This window comes from Sorex fumeus, unplaced genomic scaffold, assembly GCF_029834395.1.
Source record: "Sorex fumeus unplaced genomic scaffold, SorFum_2.1 ptg000041l, whole genome shotgun sequence".
In the NCBI taxonomy this organism is placed as follows: domain Eukaryota; kingdom Metazoa; phylum Chordata; class Mammalia; order Eulipotyphla; family Soricidae; genus Sorex; species Sorex fumeus.
The window spans coordinates 7,252,501-7,271,244 of record NW_026606098.1 but is presented as its reverse complement, the minus strand read 5'-3'; the positions used below and the strand labels follow the sequence as shown (position 1 = coordinate 7,271,244).

Here is an 18,744-nt window from a genome sequence, read left to right as displayed (position 1 = left end):
CTGCAGGAATGATTGTTGCCAGAGGCATAGGAGGTAGGAACACTTGCCTTGCACAAGGCCAACCCAGGTTCGGCGGACCCCAGCACCACACATGGTCCTCCAAGCATTGCCAGGAGTAAGCTGTAAGAACCATGGCCGTAGCCCCCCCAACACACAGAACGACAATGGTATACCCTCCACCCGGCCCTTGTTCTTGTTCTTGGGGTCTGTTCCCGTCACCCTCCCCACCCCTCAAGACTCACACAAGCCTCCTTTATGTAAAAATTTATTTGACCAAAATGTAGAAAAAGTGAAACTGTTACATAGGACACAGTTGCGAGAATCTAGGGGAGTGGACTTCATTCATCATTGCACCTTGGCTAGTGTGTGTCAGGTAGTGTGGCGCTCAATAAATAGGACAGTGGGAGCAGTGGCCGGGAGGCCGGCAGCAGGGCGCTCTCGGGCCGGGAAGGGGAGGGACTGTAAACATCGGCTGGTCCCCATGCTGCGCCGGGGGGATGCATGGAATGTTTCAGCTCTGAGATGTTCACTGGGAAAAGCAGAAATGAGACAGAGCCCAGAGGCGCAGCCTTGGCTCAGAGGGCCCCAGATCCAGTTTAATCAGGAGTTTCTCGGCCTTTCACCCACTGGGTCCTGAAGACTATCCAGGGAAGGGAGATCGGCTGGCTGCTCTGAAGGACAGAGGGCTGCTGCCGGGCAGGGGCTTGACCAGTGTTCAGCGCTGCTAGGACATGGTAGCCACCTCCCCTCCCGCCTACCGCAGCTGTTCCAGTGCAGGTGGAGGAACAGCTCTGGGGGGCCGGGGGCTGCAGGGGTCTGGAGAACCCCCCGCCCCTACGGAGAGGCTGTTCCATGGGTGGTAGGCAGAAAGAGCTGGGATGATCAGGTTAACTGGCCGTAGTGTGGCCATCCGCCTGAGCTCTGGGTGGAAAAGCCCCTGCTTGTTTGAATGGGACGGTCCCCCCCCTGCGTTGCAGGAAGCGTGTGTGCACGGGCCTTGCAGCCAACCAGGCGCCCGTGGCGGCTGGGAGGGGGGAGCGGGGGGCTGTCCGCTCACCCCGCTGCCCAGCCTACCCGCCCCGGAGCCCACCTGTCCCGGACTGCGGCTGAAGAATGAGCGTGGAGGGACCCTGCCAAGCAGAGAGAAGGAAGGGAGGAAGGAAGGCAGGCGAAGGGGCTGGTGCTCGAAGCTTTCTCTGATACAAAATATTTGGTCACTATTCACGACTGGCCCAGCAATCCGCAGAGCCGGGGCGCGCCAGGGAGCGGCCACGCTAGATACAGTTAAGTTCGTTTAGCGTCTGGTCCAGTGTCTGGTGTAAGCCCACGTTCTCTTCTTTGGCCTGGGCCAGTTTTTCTGGTGAGGATCGAAAAGGGAGGGGGATGAATTAATAGGCGTCTTGGTTAAAGGAAAAGGAACATTTCTGGCAGGGTCTTTGCAGACGTTTTCTTTTTCTTTTTGCTTTTTGGGTCATACCCAGCAATGCACAGGGGTTACTCCTGGCTCTGCACTCAGGAATCACCCCTGGCAGTGCTCAGGGGACCATATGGGTTGCTGGAAATCGAACCCAGGTTGGCCGCGTGCAAGGCAAACGCCCTACCCGCTGTGCTATTGCTCCAGCCCCCGTTTTCTTTCCTTTGGTCACACACACGCAGGCCCCAGGCCCAGCCCAGGCTCCGATCAGCCTCACCACCTCCCAGGCCCCAGCTCTGCATTTTTTTTTTTTTTTGGCTTTTTGGGTCACACCCGGCGATGCACAGGGGTTACTCCTGGCTCTGCACTCAGGAATTACCCCTGGTGCACAGGGGTTACTCCTGGCTCATGCACTCAGGAATCACCCCTGGCGGTGCTCAGGGGACCATATGGGATGCTGGAAATTGAACCCGGGTCAGCCGCGTGCGAGGCAAACGCCCTACCCGCTGTTATCACTCCAGCCCCCAGCTCTGCATTTTTTAATTAAAAAATTTTTTTAATATTTTTAATTTTTTTGCTTTTTGGGTCACACCCAGCGATGCACAGGGGAAACTACTGGCTCATGCACTCAGGAATTACTCTTGGCGGTGCTCGGGGGACCATATTGGGATGCTGGGAATCGAACCCGGGTCAGCCATGTGTAAGGAAAACGCCTACCTGCTGTGCTATTGCTCCAGTCCCCTATTTTCTTTTTTAAAAAACTTTTTTTGGTCACACTTGGCGATACTCAGAGGTTATTGCTGGTTCTACACTCAGGAATTACTCCTGGCGGTGCTCGGAGGACCATGTGGGACGCTGGGGATCGAACCCAGGTCGGCTGCGTGCAAGGCAGATGCCCTCTCCACTATGCTATTGCTCCGGCCCCCCCAACTCTGCATTCTAATGATGGCAGAAACGAAGTTTCAGTCAAGGGCCAAGTGCTAAATCTGGGAGACAGATGAGGCGAGACTGACCCCAGGTGCCTGGCCACATGTGAGGCTCAGGGTCTGCACCATGTGCAGGCAACAGCAGGAGCAGGGAGCAGGGACTGGACTCGCCTTTCCCGGCCCCCACCCACCGCTCCCCACAGTTGTGAAGCCATTTCTACCCAGGGCAGCTCAGGCAGCACGTGACCTAAGGCCACTGTGGCCGGCTGGCACCCAACTGTGACGCCTCAGCATGGGGACAGGATTTCCGAGGATTTTAGTTCACCCCAGCAGTGCTCAGGGGTCACTCCTGCCTCGGGGACCCTGTGGTGCCCGGGGTGGGACCCAGACCAGCCTCCCGCCTGCAAGGCCTGTGCCCCAGTCAGTGGAGCTGTCCCAGCGTCCTGTCCCGAAGCCCCGACAAGGCCCTGAGAGGTCCTGCTCCTGGTGGCCAGTGGAGAACAGGGAAACTGGGCCCTGGGGCCACGGCAGAGGGAGGCGTCAGAGGGCGGAGCGGGCTCCAGTGCCGCACCCCGGGCCTGAGTCTTGAGCTTCGAAGCGAACAGCTTGTCTGGGAGAGCGTGAAGAGGAGACGCAGGACAGAAGACAGCGCAGCGGGAGCCCGAGAGGGAGAGAGGGAGAGAGGGAGAGAGGGAGAGGGCATGAGGACATAGGAGGACAGGGAGCCGCAGGGAGCAGAGGAAGGGACAGTCTGAGGCCTGACCGCCGGGTGCTGCCCCTTGTGGAACCCTGTGGCACCAGCCAGGAGCATCTAGGGGAGCAGCAGGTAGATGGCCTGGGCAGGGCGCCCTGGCCCGGCGCTCCTGAGACTCTGGGGACACAGAGTGGCTGGACAGGGGGAGGTGAGGACCGTGCGTCTTCCTTTTTTGGGCCACCCAGGTGCTCAGGGCTCACTTCTGACAGGGCTCGGGGTCAAGCCCTAACTGGCCACGTGCAAGGGAAGTGCCTTCCTGGCCGCCCCACCTCAGCTGTCCTGACCCCAAGGGTCCCCGGCCAGGGGCGCCTGCTCTCTGGGGGCTGCTGTAGCCAGTGCCCCCCTCCTCTGCCCTGTTCCTGCAGGTGCCCTCAGACACCCCCCAGCCCCGAGGTGCAGTTCAGGCCGGCCCACACCCTCCTACCTTCCAGGTCGTCGATGGTCTTCTCCAGTTTTGCCACCGTCCTCTCCGCGAACTCGGCCCGGGTCTCAGCCTGCATGGAGGGGGTTGTGGGGGGGAAGGTGTGGTGGGCCGCGTCCCCGCAGGAGTGGTACATCGGCCCCACGAGGGGAGGCAGGCCCGGGCGCTCACCTCTTTCAGTTTGTCCGACAGAAGTTTGATCTCTTCTTCGTATTTATCTTCTTTTTCAGAGTACTGCCGGAAAGCAGAAAGGGGGTGAGGCTCGGGGTGGAGGGCGCAGCAGAAGATGCTCACTAAAGGGGGGGCAGACTCCGAGCGAGACAAGGGAGGCAGGAGGTCGGCCGCCCACCCGTGCCCACCTTCTCCGAGGCCGCCTCCAGCGACTTCAGGTTGTTGGTGATGTTCTTCAGCTCCTCTTCCAGGTCCCCACATTTGCTGCACGAAGACAGAGACCTGAGTTTCTGCTACCCTCCCTATCAGCAGCAGGCAACCCCCCTGAAGGCTGATCACTGCGGGGAGGGGTGGGGTGGGGGGGGGGGACACCAAGCCAGGGACGGAAGGAATGTGGAATGTGGGAAGGAACGCTGCTAAGGGTTTTCCGGGGACCTAGGGGCAGCCTGGCGGGCTGCAGGAAGCCGGCGGAGCTGGATTCCTCCTGAAGCCCGGGGGACTAGAGTTCTGTTTGCTTTTCTCTCTTTTTGTTTGGCGGGGAGGAGGGGTAAGCTTACAGAGTCCAGCCGGCTTGGCCTTTATGCAGCCTGGAAGGTGCGTGAGACATTGCACAGGGGCCAGCGCGGCTCTCACAGGCCTTGCTCCCCCCGCCAGAAGTGATGTCAGCTGCACATCACCCAGGGTCTGTCTGGCGGGGGGTACGTGAGTCCTCTCCCCCGCTTTGTGTGGGGATGAGGTAGGGCCACTCCCAGGGCAGAGAACCCAGGGATCCCACTGCAAAGCCCGCGCCTGGGGCTGTGGCTCTGCCCCCTGAGACTGATGGTCTCTTGGACCACGGTCTTGGTTTGTTTGTGGACCGAACTGGGCAGTGCTCAGGGGGTGCTCCAGGCTCTGTGCTCAGGGGACCCTACGGGATGCTGAGGATCGAGCCCTCCCGCCGCGCTGTTGCCCCTCGAACGAGCTCATCTTTCGGCACAGGCAACTCTGCGCTTTTTTTTTTTTTAATTTTTGGGTCACACCCAGTGATGCTCAGGGGTTACTCCTGGCTCTGCACTCAGGAATCACCCCTGGCAGTGCTCAGGGGACCATGTGGGATGCTGGGAATTGAACCCGGGTTGTCCGTGTGCAAGGCAAACTCCCTACCCGCTTTGCTATCACTCCAGCCCCAACGCTGCACTTTTGGCGGGCGGGAGGGGCCTGGCCTGCTCCCGACGCCTGCTGATACCAGCCCTCACACCCTGCCCCTGCATCCCTGCCACTCACAGCTCAGACACCTCGGCCCGCTCCTCGGCGCGCTCCAGCTCGCCCTCTAGCACCACCAGCTTACGAGCGACCTGCAGAGAGCAGCAGCGTGCACTGACCTGAGCACCCTGGCCGTGCCCGCCAGGGAGTCCTCCCGCTGCCTGGCCCATTGGGCCCGAGCACGGGGAGAGGAACCAAGCTTTGCCGGCTAACGAGCCCCGAGCAGAGCCAGGCTGTGCTTCGGTGCTCAGCAGTGGACCAAAGGGCACCAGGGCAGGTGTCCCCAAGGGGGCTGGGCATTAGCTGCTGAATGCCAGCAGGCCAACCCAGGCTGCCCCCCACCTCCAGGCCCCTCTGAACCCTCTGCCTTCCCACCATGCCCAGCCGTGGCCACTCACCTCCTCGTACTTGCGGTCAGCCTCCTCGGCGATATGCTTGGCCTCTTTGAGCTGCAGCTCCTGAATCTCCATCTTCTCCTCGTCCTTCATGGCCCGGTTCTCAATGACCTTCATCCCTCTGCAAAGAGGTGCTCCGTGAGGCCCTGCTGCCGCCCTGGCCACCCTCCTCCAGTTCCCTGCACTGCGCACAATCCAGCATCTACCAGAGCCTAAAACTTCACAAAAAGTCGGCATGGCTCAATTTTTCCCTTCTTTTTTGGGTCTCGACAGGCGATGCTCAGGGGATACTCCTGGCGGTGCCCGGGGCCAGAGGATGGGGTGCCATGGGATGCCGCGGAGTGAACCCGCACAAGCCCCCCCTCCCAGCTGCTGGAGGTGGAAGAAGCCCACCAGCCCCACCCACAGTCACACCCACCAACCCCGCCCTGGGGGCGGCTGCCCAGCATCTTCCTTGCCAGTGGGCTTACCTCTCGCTCTCATCTGCAGCCTTTTCTGCCTCCTCCAGCTTCTGCAGCGCCGTGGCCAGTCGCTCCTGCGCCCGGTCCAGCTCCTCCTCCACCAGCTGGATGCGCCGGTTGAGGGCGGCCACATCCCCTTCGGCCTGTGGAGAGCAGAGAGCTTAGGGGCCTTATCTGAGGAAAGTGACTTTCCGAGTCATCTCCCTTCTCCACATCATCCGGGAGCTGAACCCTGGACCTCAGGATGCTGGGGGCAGCGAGGAGCAGCCAGGGGCATCTGTGCTGCCCCCCCCCCCACTTCCTGGTCACCTGGACCGCGAAGCCAGAGCAAGAAAGCAAGAAAGGGGACACTTCGTCTGAATAGAGAGGGCCGGCAGGTGGCCAGGGACTGGCCACTTCCGGAAGGGCCAGCGCCCCACTCATTCCACAGGTGGGGAAACCAAGGCACGCAGGATGTGCGTGGCAGAGGAGGGGCTTGTCCCAGGCCGTCGACCAGGACTCTCACCACCCAGACGGAGAGGCAGCAAAAACGGGGAGGACAGATTGGGGGGTCGGAGAAGCCAGCAGCGAGGACCCCTTTCTCAGGACCGGGTTTGTTAATAGGGACTGCCGGGGGCCCTCCTGGAGGTTTGGGGAATCCACCCCCCCACCCCCCACTCCTTCATTGTCCCAAGCCCCCAGCCGGCCTCGCGGGCAGCGCCCAGCGTACTTGCACTGCTGGGCGCGACCCAAGCCCTCTCCCCCCCATGGAAACTCCTTCAGCCCCTGGGGTGGGAGTCACCCCCACCCAGACCCCCACCCCAACGTGTTTTATTTTTTGGGTGGGATTGTGTAATCTGCGCCGGAAGAAACCCCACTGGAGGCATCGATCCTAAGGTCATTGGGAAATGCCAAATTCCTGGACGCTGTTCAGACAGACAGAGAAAGGGCGCTGGTCGGCAGGAATGCGGCGGTCACCGCGCCCCTTCCTGCCGCGCGCGCGCCCTTATAAGGCAAAGCGCCGGCGCCCGGGACGCGCCCCGCGCCTAAACGGAACCAGCTGCGGGCCCGCGCGGCCTAGCGCCGGGACCGTGTGGGCTGAGACCACAGCCGCCCGCCCCGGACTCGCACGCCGGGAGCTGCCTCGGCCGCCACTGTCCGCCGCCCCGGCCGGCGCCTGGCGGGAGGCGGGTGGGGGCACCGCTGCGACCCTCCCCGGAATTGCGAAGCACGACCGCCTCGCGCCGGCCAGTCCTGCCGGGGGACGGAGCCCACACGCACCGCCCTGCGGGGGTGGGGGTGGGGGTCGCGGCGGGGGCGCAGGGCCGCGTTGGGGGAGGGGCAGGGGAGGCGCGGGCGAGCGTCCGCCCCCAGCCCGGGCCAGAGCCGACACGTCGCCGCGCCGCGCCCGGGGAACAGCTGCCCGCGCCCGGCCCTAGCGAGCGAGTGAGCGAGCGAGCGCGCAAGGCCCGGCCAGACAATGGGAACGACTTTTCCGCGGCCGCTGCCCTCCCCGGGCCGGCCCCGGACTCCCCGCGCAACTCCCCGGGCTCCCCGCGCCCCTCCCCGGGATGGTGCGCCCCGCTCCCCTCCCCGCACCCCTCCCAGGGATGGTGCGCCCCGCTCCCCTCCCCGCGCCCCTCCCCGGGATGGTGCGCCCCGCTCCCCTCCCCACGCCCCTCCCCGGGATAGTGCGCCCCGCGTCCGTTCCCGGGATGGTGCGCCCCGCTCCCCTCTCCGCGTCTCGCGTCCCTCCCCAGGCTCCCCGCGCCCCGCTCCCCTCCCCGGGCCTGCGCCCCGCCCGCCCCCACGGGCGCCCCCTCCACCCCGCAGCGGCTCGGCGCGGCCGGGCTCACTTTCTCGCGCCGCTCGCGCTCGCCGTCCAGCTCTCGCTGCAGGCCCTGCGCGCGGTCCTCCGCCTCGTCCGCCTGCTGCTGCAGGGCCTGGATCTTGCGTTTCACCGCCTCCAGCGAGTTGAGGCCGGCCATGGCGCGGGGGGCGGCTGCGGGCGGCTCGGCTCGGCTCGGCTCCGGCGAGAGCTGCACGGCCGCGCCCCGGCCCCCGAGCCTTTGCCAGCGCCGGGGCCGCCCCCGCCTCTCCCCGCCCCTCGGCCGGGCCGCCGTCGGGGCGATGAGGTCACCCCGGCGGGCAGCCGACGTCAGCACCGCGGGGGCAGGGCCTGACGTCGGCACCGCTGGCCGCAGCTGCGGGAAGGGGCCCCTTTCGGGACTTATTTGGAGAAAGTCTCCTTCGGCTCCTCCTCTTCCCCGGCGCCGCCCGTGCGCCCGCACTGGCCCCCTTCGGCCCGCGCACGGACGCCCGCGGCTGGCTTCTGCGCCGGCTCCAGCTTCTCCCGCGCGGCCTGAGGCTCACCGACCGCGTGTCCAGCCCATCGTCTGTCCCCTTATGCTCCTGCCACAGGTGTGATAGTGCCTCCTCCACTTGGGGACCGATGGACACATCAGCTCGGGGGCACCTCCTGCACCCGAGTCGCGTCCTCCGTGTGCTGCCAGCACCTCCACGCCCCCTCCTCTTTCTTGAACTTTTTGGGGAAGGTCCCTCAATTCCCTGGGAATTCACACGCACACACACACACACACGCACGCACGCACGCACGCATGCACACCACACCGCTCCAGCCTCACTCAGTTTTGTTCCACTTAGGGTTTTAAAAGCATCCTTCGGAGCCCAGACACCCAGCACAGCGGGGAGGGCTCTTGTCTTCCCTGTGGCCGACCCTGGTTCCATTTCCAGCACCCACAGGGTCCCCTTAGCCAGCCTGGAGTGACCCCTGAGCAGTGCCGGGTGTGGCCCCAGAACAAAATAAGTAAGGACATCGTTGGGCGTCTGGGAGAGACTCCCCCAAACCTTGTGGGGCCTCACCTGGTGGTTGTGGGGTTCATGTGGTATTGGGAGCCTGAGCCAGGGTGCGAGCACTGCAGGCGCTTGGCTGAGTCACTGGCCTGCCCTGTCCAGTCCTGACCATCTCATCTTGAGGTCAGTCTGGCTCCCTGGAGGGAGAGAATGTGGAGAGCAGCCGGACAGCCTTTTCCTGCTCTGCCCCTCAGTTCCCTGCCCTCCGGGCTATGGGTGGACGCAGCCCTGGGTGGTGTGTGGAGGAACAACAGACAGTAGGGCCCAGCATTTCCCGCGGGACAGGCCGGGCTCGGCGCTTTCTGACTCCCACTGCTGGGACTGCCCTGTGCCTGTGTCCCAGTTGAGAGCATGGAGGCCCCCAGGACCCTGGTCACAAGCCAACCTCCTCCAAAGACAGCACCTGACCTGGCCACTGGGGCCTCTACATCAACCACTCACACCTCAGCGAGAGGGAGAACCCCAGGGTGGCGGGACTGTCAGGTGTGTGTGACGGCACGTGTGTATCTGCCATGCGTGTGTGTAGCTGTGTGCATGCATTTGTGAGTCTGCGTGTCTGTGCATGAAGCAGTGTGCTCGGTCTGCATTTGTGAACCCTTGTATGTGTGTGTGGAGTGGTGTGCATGTGTGTGTATGTGCCGTGTGCACGCATGCTGGGCCTGGGCACGGGAAGGACGGTGGGTGAGGACCGGTGAGGAGGGGCTGTCTGGCTGCTGGGGTATGTCACCGCTGGGGCAGGGAGGGGAAGTCGAGCAGAGCAGGAAATGACCCCACAGCTGCCAGCTGACCCCTGACCCAGGGCGGAGGCCCGGGGAGGGGCAGTAGCCACAGGCACTGAGTCAGCTGATTGCACCCTCACCTACTGCAGGGTGGGCACTGGGACTGGCAGGGCCTGGGGGCCACTGTCCGGGCATCCCTGGGGGCTCCTTGGGCACTCACGCTCCTGGGGGTGTGGATGGACCCCACCCCAGGGTGCCAGGACCCTCCACGTCTTCCCACCAGGAACTCCCACCATAAAGACCCTGGTACCAGGTTCTGCTTTGGGGGGGTCAGTGGCCCCCCCCCATGCCTGACTCCTTGGGCTCCTGAGGCTGGTCCCCAAAGTTCTGGCCTCAACCTCTGGGGCTCAGCCTGGACTGCAGAGACTCCCCAGGAATCAGGTACATGAAGGACCCCAGGGGAGCAGGATGGGATTCCAGGGGAGCAGGACGAGGACCCCAGGGAGCAGGACAGGACCCCAGGGGAACAGGACAGGGGACCCCAAGGGAACAGGATGAGGGACCTCAGGGGAGCAGGACAGGGGACCCCAGGGAGAAGGACGGGACCCCAGGGAGCAGGACGAGGACCACAGGGAGCAGGACAGGATTCCAGGGAACAGGACAGGGGACCCCAGGGAGCAGGACAGGGGACCCCAGGGACCAGGACGGGACCTCGGGGGAGCAGGACAGGAACTCAGGGGAGCAGAATGAGACTCCAGGGGAGGAGGATGGGACCCCAGAGTCCCCATCAGTTGTGTCACCCCATGACCTGATACCCGTCCTCGCTCCCTGTCACCCACACACAGTCCCTTGATGACACCTAAACTCACACTGATACGGTACAGGGCGCCTCACCCAGTGTCCCTCATACCCCCGCCCCCACACTCAGCGCCACCTGTCTGCCAGCTTCTGTCTGTCCTATTGTGTCTCTGTCCCTCTCTGCTCGCGCTGGCCCTGGCCCTCTCTCCAAGCCCCTTGTCCTCCCGGGAGATTCCCAGCCTCTCCCTCCCTGAGCCTGGTCCCTTCCTGGGGCCGACCAGAGAGGGTGTGGGCCGTCCTGGTGCCGCCCAGCTTCACCTGCTTGTCTGTCTCTCTCGACCTGCTCTGCTCAGCTTGATCCAGGGTGTTCCCTTGTCCAAGTGTCAGCGTCTGCATCTTCTTGATGGCCTTCATGGCGGGTGTGGTGGGTTTGCAGGATGGAGGTCAAGCAGGCAGGGCCAGCAGGCGTGGAGGGAGGAGGTGGGCTGGGCTCCAGCCTTAGTTGGGCCTCGGTAAGAAAGGCCCCACCTGCTCCCTCTGTCCCTGCCTGGCATGTGGTGTGCATCTAGGGCAGCCTCAGACACCTGCGACCTCAGTGTCCCCGACTGTCTGGAGCACAAAGGGTGGACTCCACAGCCCCACCCCAGTCCTGGCTCTCCGGCTCGCTGGGCCAGGCTGTCTCCTCCTGGTGGGAGACTCTCAGTGCCACTGAGACTCCTGTTTCCAGGAAGCTCCTGTTCATCCTTCAAAACCCAGATTTAACAGCCCCTCCTCCAGGAAGCCCTTCTGGATTTATACATGTGCTCTGAACCCTCTATCTGGCCCTGTGGGTTCACTGTTCGCCTGTCTGAGTATTCGCAGATACTGCGAGGACCTGCATGGTCAGCACACACAGGGCTTGTCCACTTGCCTTTCCCTTCTGGCTTCTTGTTTTGTTTATTTATTTTTCTGTTCTGGGACCGCACCCGGCGATGCTCTGATTCTGTCTGCTGATCTGTCTGTCCATCCCTATGTCTCCGACCTCCTGGCCACTCCTGGTGGTGCTTGGGACCATATGGGATGCCAGGGGCTGAGTCCGTGTCAGGGAGCGCCTTCTCAGCTGTACCATTGTCTGGCCCGTCCCTCCTACCCTCTGTGGCATGCCTGAAGCCCCAGCCTTCTCCCCTGTGTGGGGAATCACCCCCCCCTTTCCCCGACCGCCCTGTCACTGCCAGGCACCCCCCCCATGCCTGTGAACCCCGGGCAGCAACCAGTGGGGGACGCGGTGGGGAGGGGAGAGACAGAGGAAGTGCTGGGCACAGCTGAGCTGCATGCAGGAGCACTGGAGGGCAGGTGTGAGGAGGGCCTGGCCTGGGGTCATGAGGGGTTCAGGAGCAGGACCGCTCAGGGACAGAGAGGCCTGAGGACCCTTCTGGAGTCGCTGAGGGGCCCAGAGGGGGCAAGCCTGGTGCTGACGTTCGTGGGGCAGGACTGGGATTCGAACCCAGGAGACCTCTGACTCCCGGGGGTCCCCAACCACTCCCCCAGTCCTGCTTGCACCCAGGATGGGGGTGGCTGTGGGGTGGAGGTGGGAGGAGGGAGTGATGCCAGTTGCCAGGGAACTGGGAGGCTGCTTGCCCACAAATGCCGAAAAACTGGCCTGACCACCAGCCCTGGCTGCAGGCAGGGTGATGGATGAATGGTGACCCGGGCTCGCAGGGCAGTGACCTCTGCCCAGGGGCCGCCATCCCTCTGGTACTTTCTCCTCTGGGCAGTTTACTGTGTGGCAGCTGTTCACGAGCTCTGCTGCTCTCTGGCACCTTCCTTGGCACGCTACCCGTGCCCCTCGGGCAGGCCCGTCTCTGCCCTGCCCACTTCCGCCGGGTTCTGTCTGCTTCCCCAGTTGCAGGGTTCTACAGACAGGCGAGCTCAGAGATGAGGGTCAAAGGATCAAAGGAACACAGAGCGGCCAGGCTGAGAACCGTTTCTCTTCTCTTTCCTTTTTTATTTTTGGCCCCCCCGCCCCCACTCCGGGATGCTTGCAGCCACTCCTGGCTCTGTGTCCTGGGTGGCGCCTGGTGCTGTTGGGCTTCTGACTTCCCACACGCAAAGCTTGCTTGAGCTTGGGGGCTCAGAACCACCTCCCGTATTTGGGCCCGGGCTCCAGCTGAGGGCGATCCATCCTCCACGCCTCGTGTGGGAGCAGTGATGGCAGCTGCAGGCTGTAGGGTTCGGGGTCCTACGGAAAGTGACCCTCACAGGCATGTGTGCACACACCGGCCTGGCCCCAGCACACAGGGGGAGGGCGTCTCTGCTGCGGCAGGTACAGACGCTCAGTCGGGAGTGCTCAGCTGCTGCCGGGGAGAATTCAGAAGAAAACATACGGTGGTCATGGGTCATTGGGAGGGTGTCGAGGGGCACCATGGCCCCGGCGACCACACGCACTTCAAGGTTCCCACTGGTTCCTCTGGCTGCTCCGGGACGGAGCGCCCCCCACAGTGGAGAGCTGTGAGGAGCACGGCCACGAAAATGACTCGACACGGTCCAGGTCACCCTTGAATGTGTGGCTGCCGGTTTCAAAGATGAATGCGGGTAACTGAGAGTGTCAGCAGATGTGATGGCATTAGTTGGCGACTTCATCGTCTCCAGAGCGACCAGCAGCCTGAGCCAAGCCTGGCTGGTGTGGGTGGTGAAGAGGAATGGAATCTATGTGACAGTCACATTTTCACGACGTCCGGTGAAAAAACCGTGGTGATGTCCAGCTTTGGGCTTGTGCTGTGCTCTGGGTGACGGCAAGAGAGAGTCATGGGCATGGGGCACTGAGGCCTCGTGGTATGGCCAGAACTCTTGGGGGAATCAGGGGGAGTCCGGGTTCCTCTCTGCCAAGGCATGCAACTAGACTTGGGACAGATGACGGTGGCACGGCAAGTTCCAGGAGCCGAATACCAATGCAAGAAGACTCAGGGCTCTGGCCAGGGGAGGGTCTGGCCCTGCACCCTGCCTGGGAGAGTGTCCCTGTGAAATCTGGAGTTTCTGAAACTCGGTGTCTCTTAGTGAGAGCAGCTAAACCCTAATCTTATATAAAGAGGGTCCTGGACATGTCCTTGTGACCGCTGGACACTGCTGTATGCAGTGTTCCTGTTATAAAGTCAGGGACTGTGGGGACTCCTGGTGGGACCCTCAGTCCTCTGAACAGGACTTAATAATGTCACAGATGCCCGATGGATGGTGGGGGTGGGCGAACTAAGGGTCAGCGGATCAGAACCCACGTGAAGGGAGTGTCCAAGATCAGGACCACACAGAGACATTCAGGACAGACATAACACGCCATGTGGCGTGTACAGACACATGGACACCTGGGTTCTCTGGTCACCAAGGAAAAGCTGGCCTCCTGCTGACCAGGGCCGCCAGGGCACCCTTCATGTCCTTGTTCCGGAGGCTGTAGATGAAGGGGTTCATCATGGGGGTGACCACGGTGTACATCACCGCAGCCACTGTGTCCTTCTGGGCCGTGTGGGCGGACGTGGGGTTGAAATACACCCCGATGAGGGTCCCGTAGAACAGGGTGACCACGGAGAGGTGGGAGCCGCAGGTGGAGAATGCCTTCTGCTTGCTCTTGGCGGATGGGATCTTCAGCACGGCCGCGAAGATATTGGTGTAGGAGACCAGGATGCCCATGAAGGGGATGAAGAGGGGCAGCGCACCCACAGTGTTCAGGACGAAGTTGATGAGGGACGTGTCAGAGCACACCAGCCTCAGTAGGGGGCTGACGTCACAGAAGAAGTGGGGCACCCGGTTGTGGGCGCAGAAGGACAGCTGGGCCATCAGTATTGTGTGCACCAGGGCGTTCCCCAAGGCCCCGGCCCAGGACGCCGCCACCAGCAGGACACAGACCAGAGGGGTCACGGAGGTGGCGTAGTGCAGGGGGCGGCAGATGGCCTCGTAGCGGTCGTAGGCCATGGCGCCCAGCAGGAAGCTGTCGATGCAGATGAACCAGATGAAGAAGAACATCTGGATGAGGCAGCCAGCGTATGTGATCCCCCTGTGCCCTGTGACGTGGTTAACCAGCATCTTGGGGATAGTGGTGGAGGTGAAGCAGATGTCCACGGAGGCCAGGTTGGCCAGGAAGAAGTACATGGGGGTGTGGAGCCGGGCGTCAGTGACAATGGCCAGGACGATGAGCAGGTTGCCCAGGCCCGTGACCAGGTACATAACCAGGAAGAGAATGAAGAGCAGCTGCTGCTCCTGGGGGTCCTCGGAGAGGCCCAGGAGGAGGAACTCTGAGACCTGGCTGAAGTTTCCTGCCTCCATGGGCGACGGGGACCTGGGAGATGGAAGCAAGTGGCCGACCCACGGACCCAGACATTCCCCGCTCCCCGCTGCTCTCCAACCACTGTGCCACAAGCACCATGACAAGCACTGCTGCCCTCCAGCCCCCAGACCCCGGGGAGGAGGAGCCGTTTGTCATCGCCCTGATGGGGCATAAACCGCAGTGCAGGATTTGAGGCGCTGGTCCTGCAGCACCCACCCGGGCTCATCCCGGCACCCCAGATGGTCCCCCAGGCACCGCTAGGAGTGATCCCTGAGTTCTGAGCCAGGATTCAGACCTGCGCACTGCCGGTGTGACCCAAAAGAGCAAAAAAGAGGCAGAGACTCAAAGACGGAGAGAGACAGACAGAGAGACAGAGAGACTCACATACAGACATAGACAAACAGGTAGAGATAGAGACAGAGACAGACAGAGACAGCGAGACTCACATACAGAGAGACAGAGGCTGGGACAGGCAGCCCTTTGGGAGGTCCTCCCTGGGGAGGTTTTGGTCTGAAGTCGAGGAAGCATGAACTGTGTTCCGTGTGGGTGATGGTCCCCTTTGACAGGCGGGCGTCCCCGTGCATTGGTGGCCGAACTCAGGGGGCAGGAAGTGTCACTGTGCCTAGTGTCCTTGGGCCCAGCACAGCCTGGGGGCACACATCACTCATGGCCCATCTCACCCTCCTCTGTCCATCCTCTCCGCTCTGGGGTCAGACCTGACGGAGATCCTGCCCTTGTCATCACAGGACCCGGGCGCCGGCCTGCTTCTCCTCTCTCTGCCTGGAGATGGATGCAGCCCCCCTCACTTCCCTGCCTCCCTATTTTCTCCAGAGTCCTTTACCCCGGCCACGCCAGCCTCTCTCACAGGACTCACACACACCAGAGCATCCAGCTTTACTCTGTCTGCATCATACAGACCAGAGAGGCAAAGTCGCTTCCCTGGGCCAGTACAGTAGGTCTGGCTGGGGCCGCTCGTCCCTGCCACTCCTTCCCCTGACCCAGGCTGTCTGTCCCCACTCACCTGTGCAGGTGTCTGAGTGAGCAGGTGTGTGTGTGTGTGTGTGTGTGTGTGTGCAGGTGTGTGTGTGTGTGCAGGTGTCTGATCAGGTGTGTGTATGCAGGTGTGTGTGTGTGTGTGCAGGTGTCTGAGTGATCAGGTGTGTGTGTGTGTAGGTGTGTGTGTGCAGGTGTGTGTGTGTGCAGGTGTCTGAGTGATCAGGTGTATGTGCAGGTGTGTGTGTGTGTGCAGGTGTCTGAACAGGTATGTGTGTGTCTGAGTGAGCAGGTGTCTGAGTAAGCAAGTGTCTTCAGGGGGGAGGCACCTCTTCTGGAGAGCGTCCAGGGCTGAGGGGGACGTGGTGGCGGTCCTGGTCCCACAGGAGCATCCTGAGGACCCGGCAGAGCCCAATTTACCCCTGTCCTCGATGCTCCTCGGGCTGCGTCCCTCGTGCCTTGTTAGGGCTCCTGCTAATTGTCCCTCCACCTCTGCCCCTCTGTGCCTGGCCCTGAGGAGGGGCTGAGGGCAGCTGGTTCTGTCGAGGCTGGTCCCTCTGCCCCTTGCTCTGGCATCCAGGGACTCACCAGGGCCCTCCTGCGGCAGGAAACCCCTCATTTTCTGGTCCCGCCCAGCTCTGTACATATGGCCTCCATGCCGGGAGCAATGTCTGCTGATGCTCGTTTATTTAAATTTAAATTCTTAAAACCCTAAATTTATTATCATTTGGCGTTATTTTTTTCTCTAACATTTCCCACCCTGCAGCATTGAGTTTGGCGCCCACTAATGGCACATATGGGTGCCCTCCACTCGGTTAAGAACCATATAGAAATTAATGGGGCTGGGGCAACAGCACAGCGGGGACGGCGCTTGTCTTACACATGGCTGGCCCGAGTTTGATCCCCGGCATCCCATATGGTACCCCAGCACTGCTAGGAGTGAGTCCTGAGCACAGTGCCAGGAGTAACCCCTGAGCACTGCTGGGTGTGGCTCAAAAACAAAATAAAATAGCAATTAATCATCACAAATTGACTATTGATTTATTTTCTGAACGTTTCATTAGCCATTTCTTTATGTTTTGTTGGAGCAAGTAATATAAAATAAATTTGTTATCTGCCTGCCAAGGGGGCAGGAGGGATGCCAGGGAGCCTGGGACATTGGTGGTGGGATTGGGGTTGGAATATCGTATGCCTGAAACAAGTCTTAAGTCTTACTAAATGTAGCCTGCCCACACTACAGAGTCTGGCAAACTCCCCGTGGCATACCCAATATGCCAAAAACCAGTAACAATGATGGGTCTCACTCTCCTAAAGAGCCTTGAATATAATCTCAGGGCTAGGATGAAGGAGACGTTACTGGGGCCTGCTCGAGGCAATCGACGAATAACAGGATGATTTGTGATTTGATTGTGATTTGTGAAACAAGTCTGTTATGAATAACTTTGTGAATCACAGTGCATTAATTAAAGGTAATAAAAAGCATTAAATTTCAATTTTGAGTAAAATTTTATTTGTGCATTGAGTGACACGGGTGTAGCCCTTACATGGATCCCAGCTGTACTGGTCAGAGTGGGTGCGAATTCATGCCACGTGGTCATTCCCACCAAAACTTTGCTGCCTCCACCAGACCTTTTGTTTCTGAGCACGTGTGAGTAGTGGTGTGTGAAGTGCTACTGTGCAAAGGAACTTTGCCTGCCCTCCAGTGGTTTCGGAAGCTTTGGGAAGAGAAATGAATTCTTATGAAATCCTTCCATGCATGGCCACTAGATGGCGCCATTCATCTGCGTGTGCCTCTGTTGCGTCTGTGGTCGTATATGCTGAGGTGTGCACGATTGTGCATGCACGTGAGTCTGTCAGTTGTGTGAATGCGTGCATATGGTGTGAGTGTGTATGTACATGGGTGAGTGCCAGTGTGTACGTGTGCCTGTACATGCGTGTATACTTGAGTGTGCGCATGGATGTGCACGTGTAAGTGTGTGAGTGTGTATATGTGATGTTATAACAAAAATATATTTACAAATGGGTTAACTTGTTACTTTTTAAAACTCTAAAAAAGCTCCTCCCCTGCCTCAACGGGACTCTGAGATGCCGCCCACGAACGGCCACCCTGGCTATTTATTAAGCTTCATAACTGTCATGATCCCAGAGACACACAAACGAATCTTGGAACCGAGCAGCTCTTGGCAGAAATGCCTCCAGATTTTGCATTAGGCCACCTTTGCTGGGCCACCTCAGATGGGAGCGGGTTCTGTCCCTCTGCCTGTTCCTCGGGAAGCCCAGAAGCCGTCATCTTCCAGAGCTCATTGGAAAATCCAGGTATGGGCCAGCAGTGACAACACACGCTGGGCCTCGGGGGATAGGGGAGGAGCCGGTCCTCCTCTTCCCCAGCCCCAACGGGACTCTGAGATGCCTCCCATGAACGCCCTCCGCCCGCCGCCCCCCCCCGGTCCCCCAGCTACTTATTAAGCTCTGTAACAGTCATGATCCCAGCGACACACAAACAAATCTCAGAACTGAGCAGCTCTTGGCAGAAATCTCTCTAGACCTAATTATTAAAATTTTAGAATTCCAAGATTGCGTGGCCACAAGAGTGGTCATGTGACATCATATGCTATTCATAACCAGCAATAGAAAGCAAATTGTCTAATGCTGCCTTTTTGGCAGGTCTGAGTGTTGGGGGGAAATTCCAAATAATAATGGTGGGACTGGTGTCGAAATATTGAATGCAATCAAAGTAAAGAGAGAGTAATGTGGAAATTATCTGCCACACAAGTAGGGGTAGGGGTGGGAGGGGGTTATACTGGGGTTTTTGGTGGTGAAAAATGTGCACTGGTGAAGGGATGGGTGTTTGATCATTGTATGACCGAGACTCAAGCACGAGAGCTTTGTAATTGTTCTCACGATGGTTCAATAAATGAATAAATAAAAAGAACTCTAAAAAATTGTATTAATATATTTTGGTTTGGGGGCCACACCTGCTGGGGTTCAGGCCTTATTGCTGTCTTTGAGCTCAGGGGCACACCAGGTGGGGCTCAGGGGACCCGATGGGGTGTCGGGGATTGAACCTGGGTCAGCTGAGTGCAAGGTCAGTGCCCTTACTGCTGGACTATCGCTCCAACCCAGAAGTTAAGCTTTTTCCCAAGTGAATTTTAAAGTTGCAATGAGCAGCCCACCCTTTGGGTTTCCCTGCCCTGTCCCAAGCTTAGCTATCACTCACGGCCCTTCTAGTTTGTTTATTATTCCAGGCTATTTATTGGATATCTTTTTTTTTTAACATCAATGATATGTATTTAGCTGTATTTTGAG

The 18,744-nt window shown here is 60.3% G+C and overlaps 2 protein-coding genes across 3 annotated transcripts; both read right to left on the bottom strand.

Annotated features, from left to right (window-relative positions):
- Positions 1-249: 249 nt before the first annotated feature.
- TPM4 (tropomyosin 4) lies at positions 250-7,970 on the bottom strand. 2 transcript variants are annotated; one of them, XM_056119805.1, is made up of 9 exons: positions 7,620-7,970; positions 5,794-5,927; positions 5,327-5,444; positions 4,950-5,020; positions 3,875-3,950; positions 3,687-3,749; positions 3,519-3,588; positions 2,742-2,950; positions 250-1,357 (listed from the first exon to the last, which is right to left on the bottom strand). In XM_056119805.1, exons 1-9 carry the CDS (start codon positions 7,749-7,751, stop codon positions 1,295-1,297), a joined length of 936 nt encoding a protein of 311 aa, XP_055975780.1. In that variant the 5' UTR covers positions 7,752-7,970; the 3' UTR covers positions 250-1,294. The 2 variants fall into 2 exon arrangements, with proteins under 2 accessions (XP_055975780.1, XP_055975781.1); XM_056119806.1 differs by lacking the exon at positions 2,742-2,950 and having other exon boundaries at positions 7,620-7,944.
- A 5,532-nt stretch (positions 7,971-13,502) lies between these two features.
- LOC130028818 (olfactory receptor 1361-like) lies at positions 13,503-14,444 on the bottom strand. Its single transcript, XM_056119664.1, has one exon. The coding sequence runs from the start codon at positions 14,442-14,444 to the stop codon at positions 13,503-13,505; it is 942 nt and encodes a 313-aa protein (XP_055975639.1).
- Between the last annotated feature and the right edge of the window lie 4,300 nt (positions 14,445-18,744).

Bases quoted from the DNA above. Each gene is read 5' to 3' on its own strand.
- TPM4 (XM_056119805.1), bottom strand. From the start codon at position 7,751: ATGGCCGGCCTCAACTCGCTGGAGGCGGTGAAACGCAAGATCCAGGCC. The intron at 3,951-4,949 runs GTGAGTGGCAGG...GTCTTCGTGCAG, and splicing joins CGGGCCGAGGTGTCTGAGCT to CAAATGTGGGGACCTGGAAG. The intron at 3,750-3,874 runs GTGGGCACGGGT...GCTTTCCGGCAG, and splicing joins TGGAGGCGGCCTCGGAGAAG to TACTCTGAAAAAGAAGATAA.
- LOC130028818 (XM_056119664.1), bottom strand. From the start codon at position 14,444: ATGGAGGCAGGAAACTTCAGCCAGGTCTCAGAGTTCCTCCTCCTGGGC.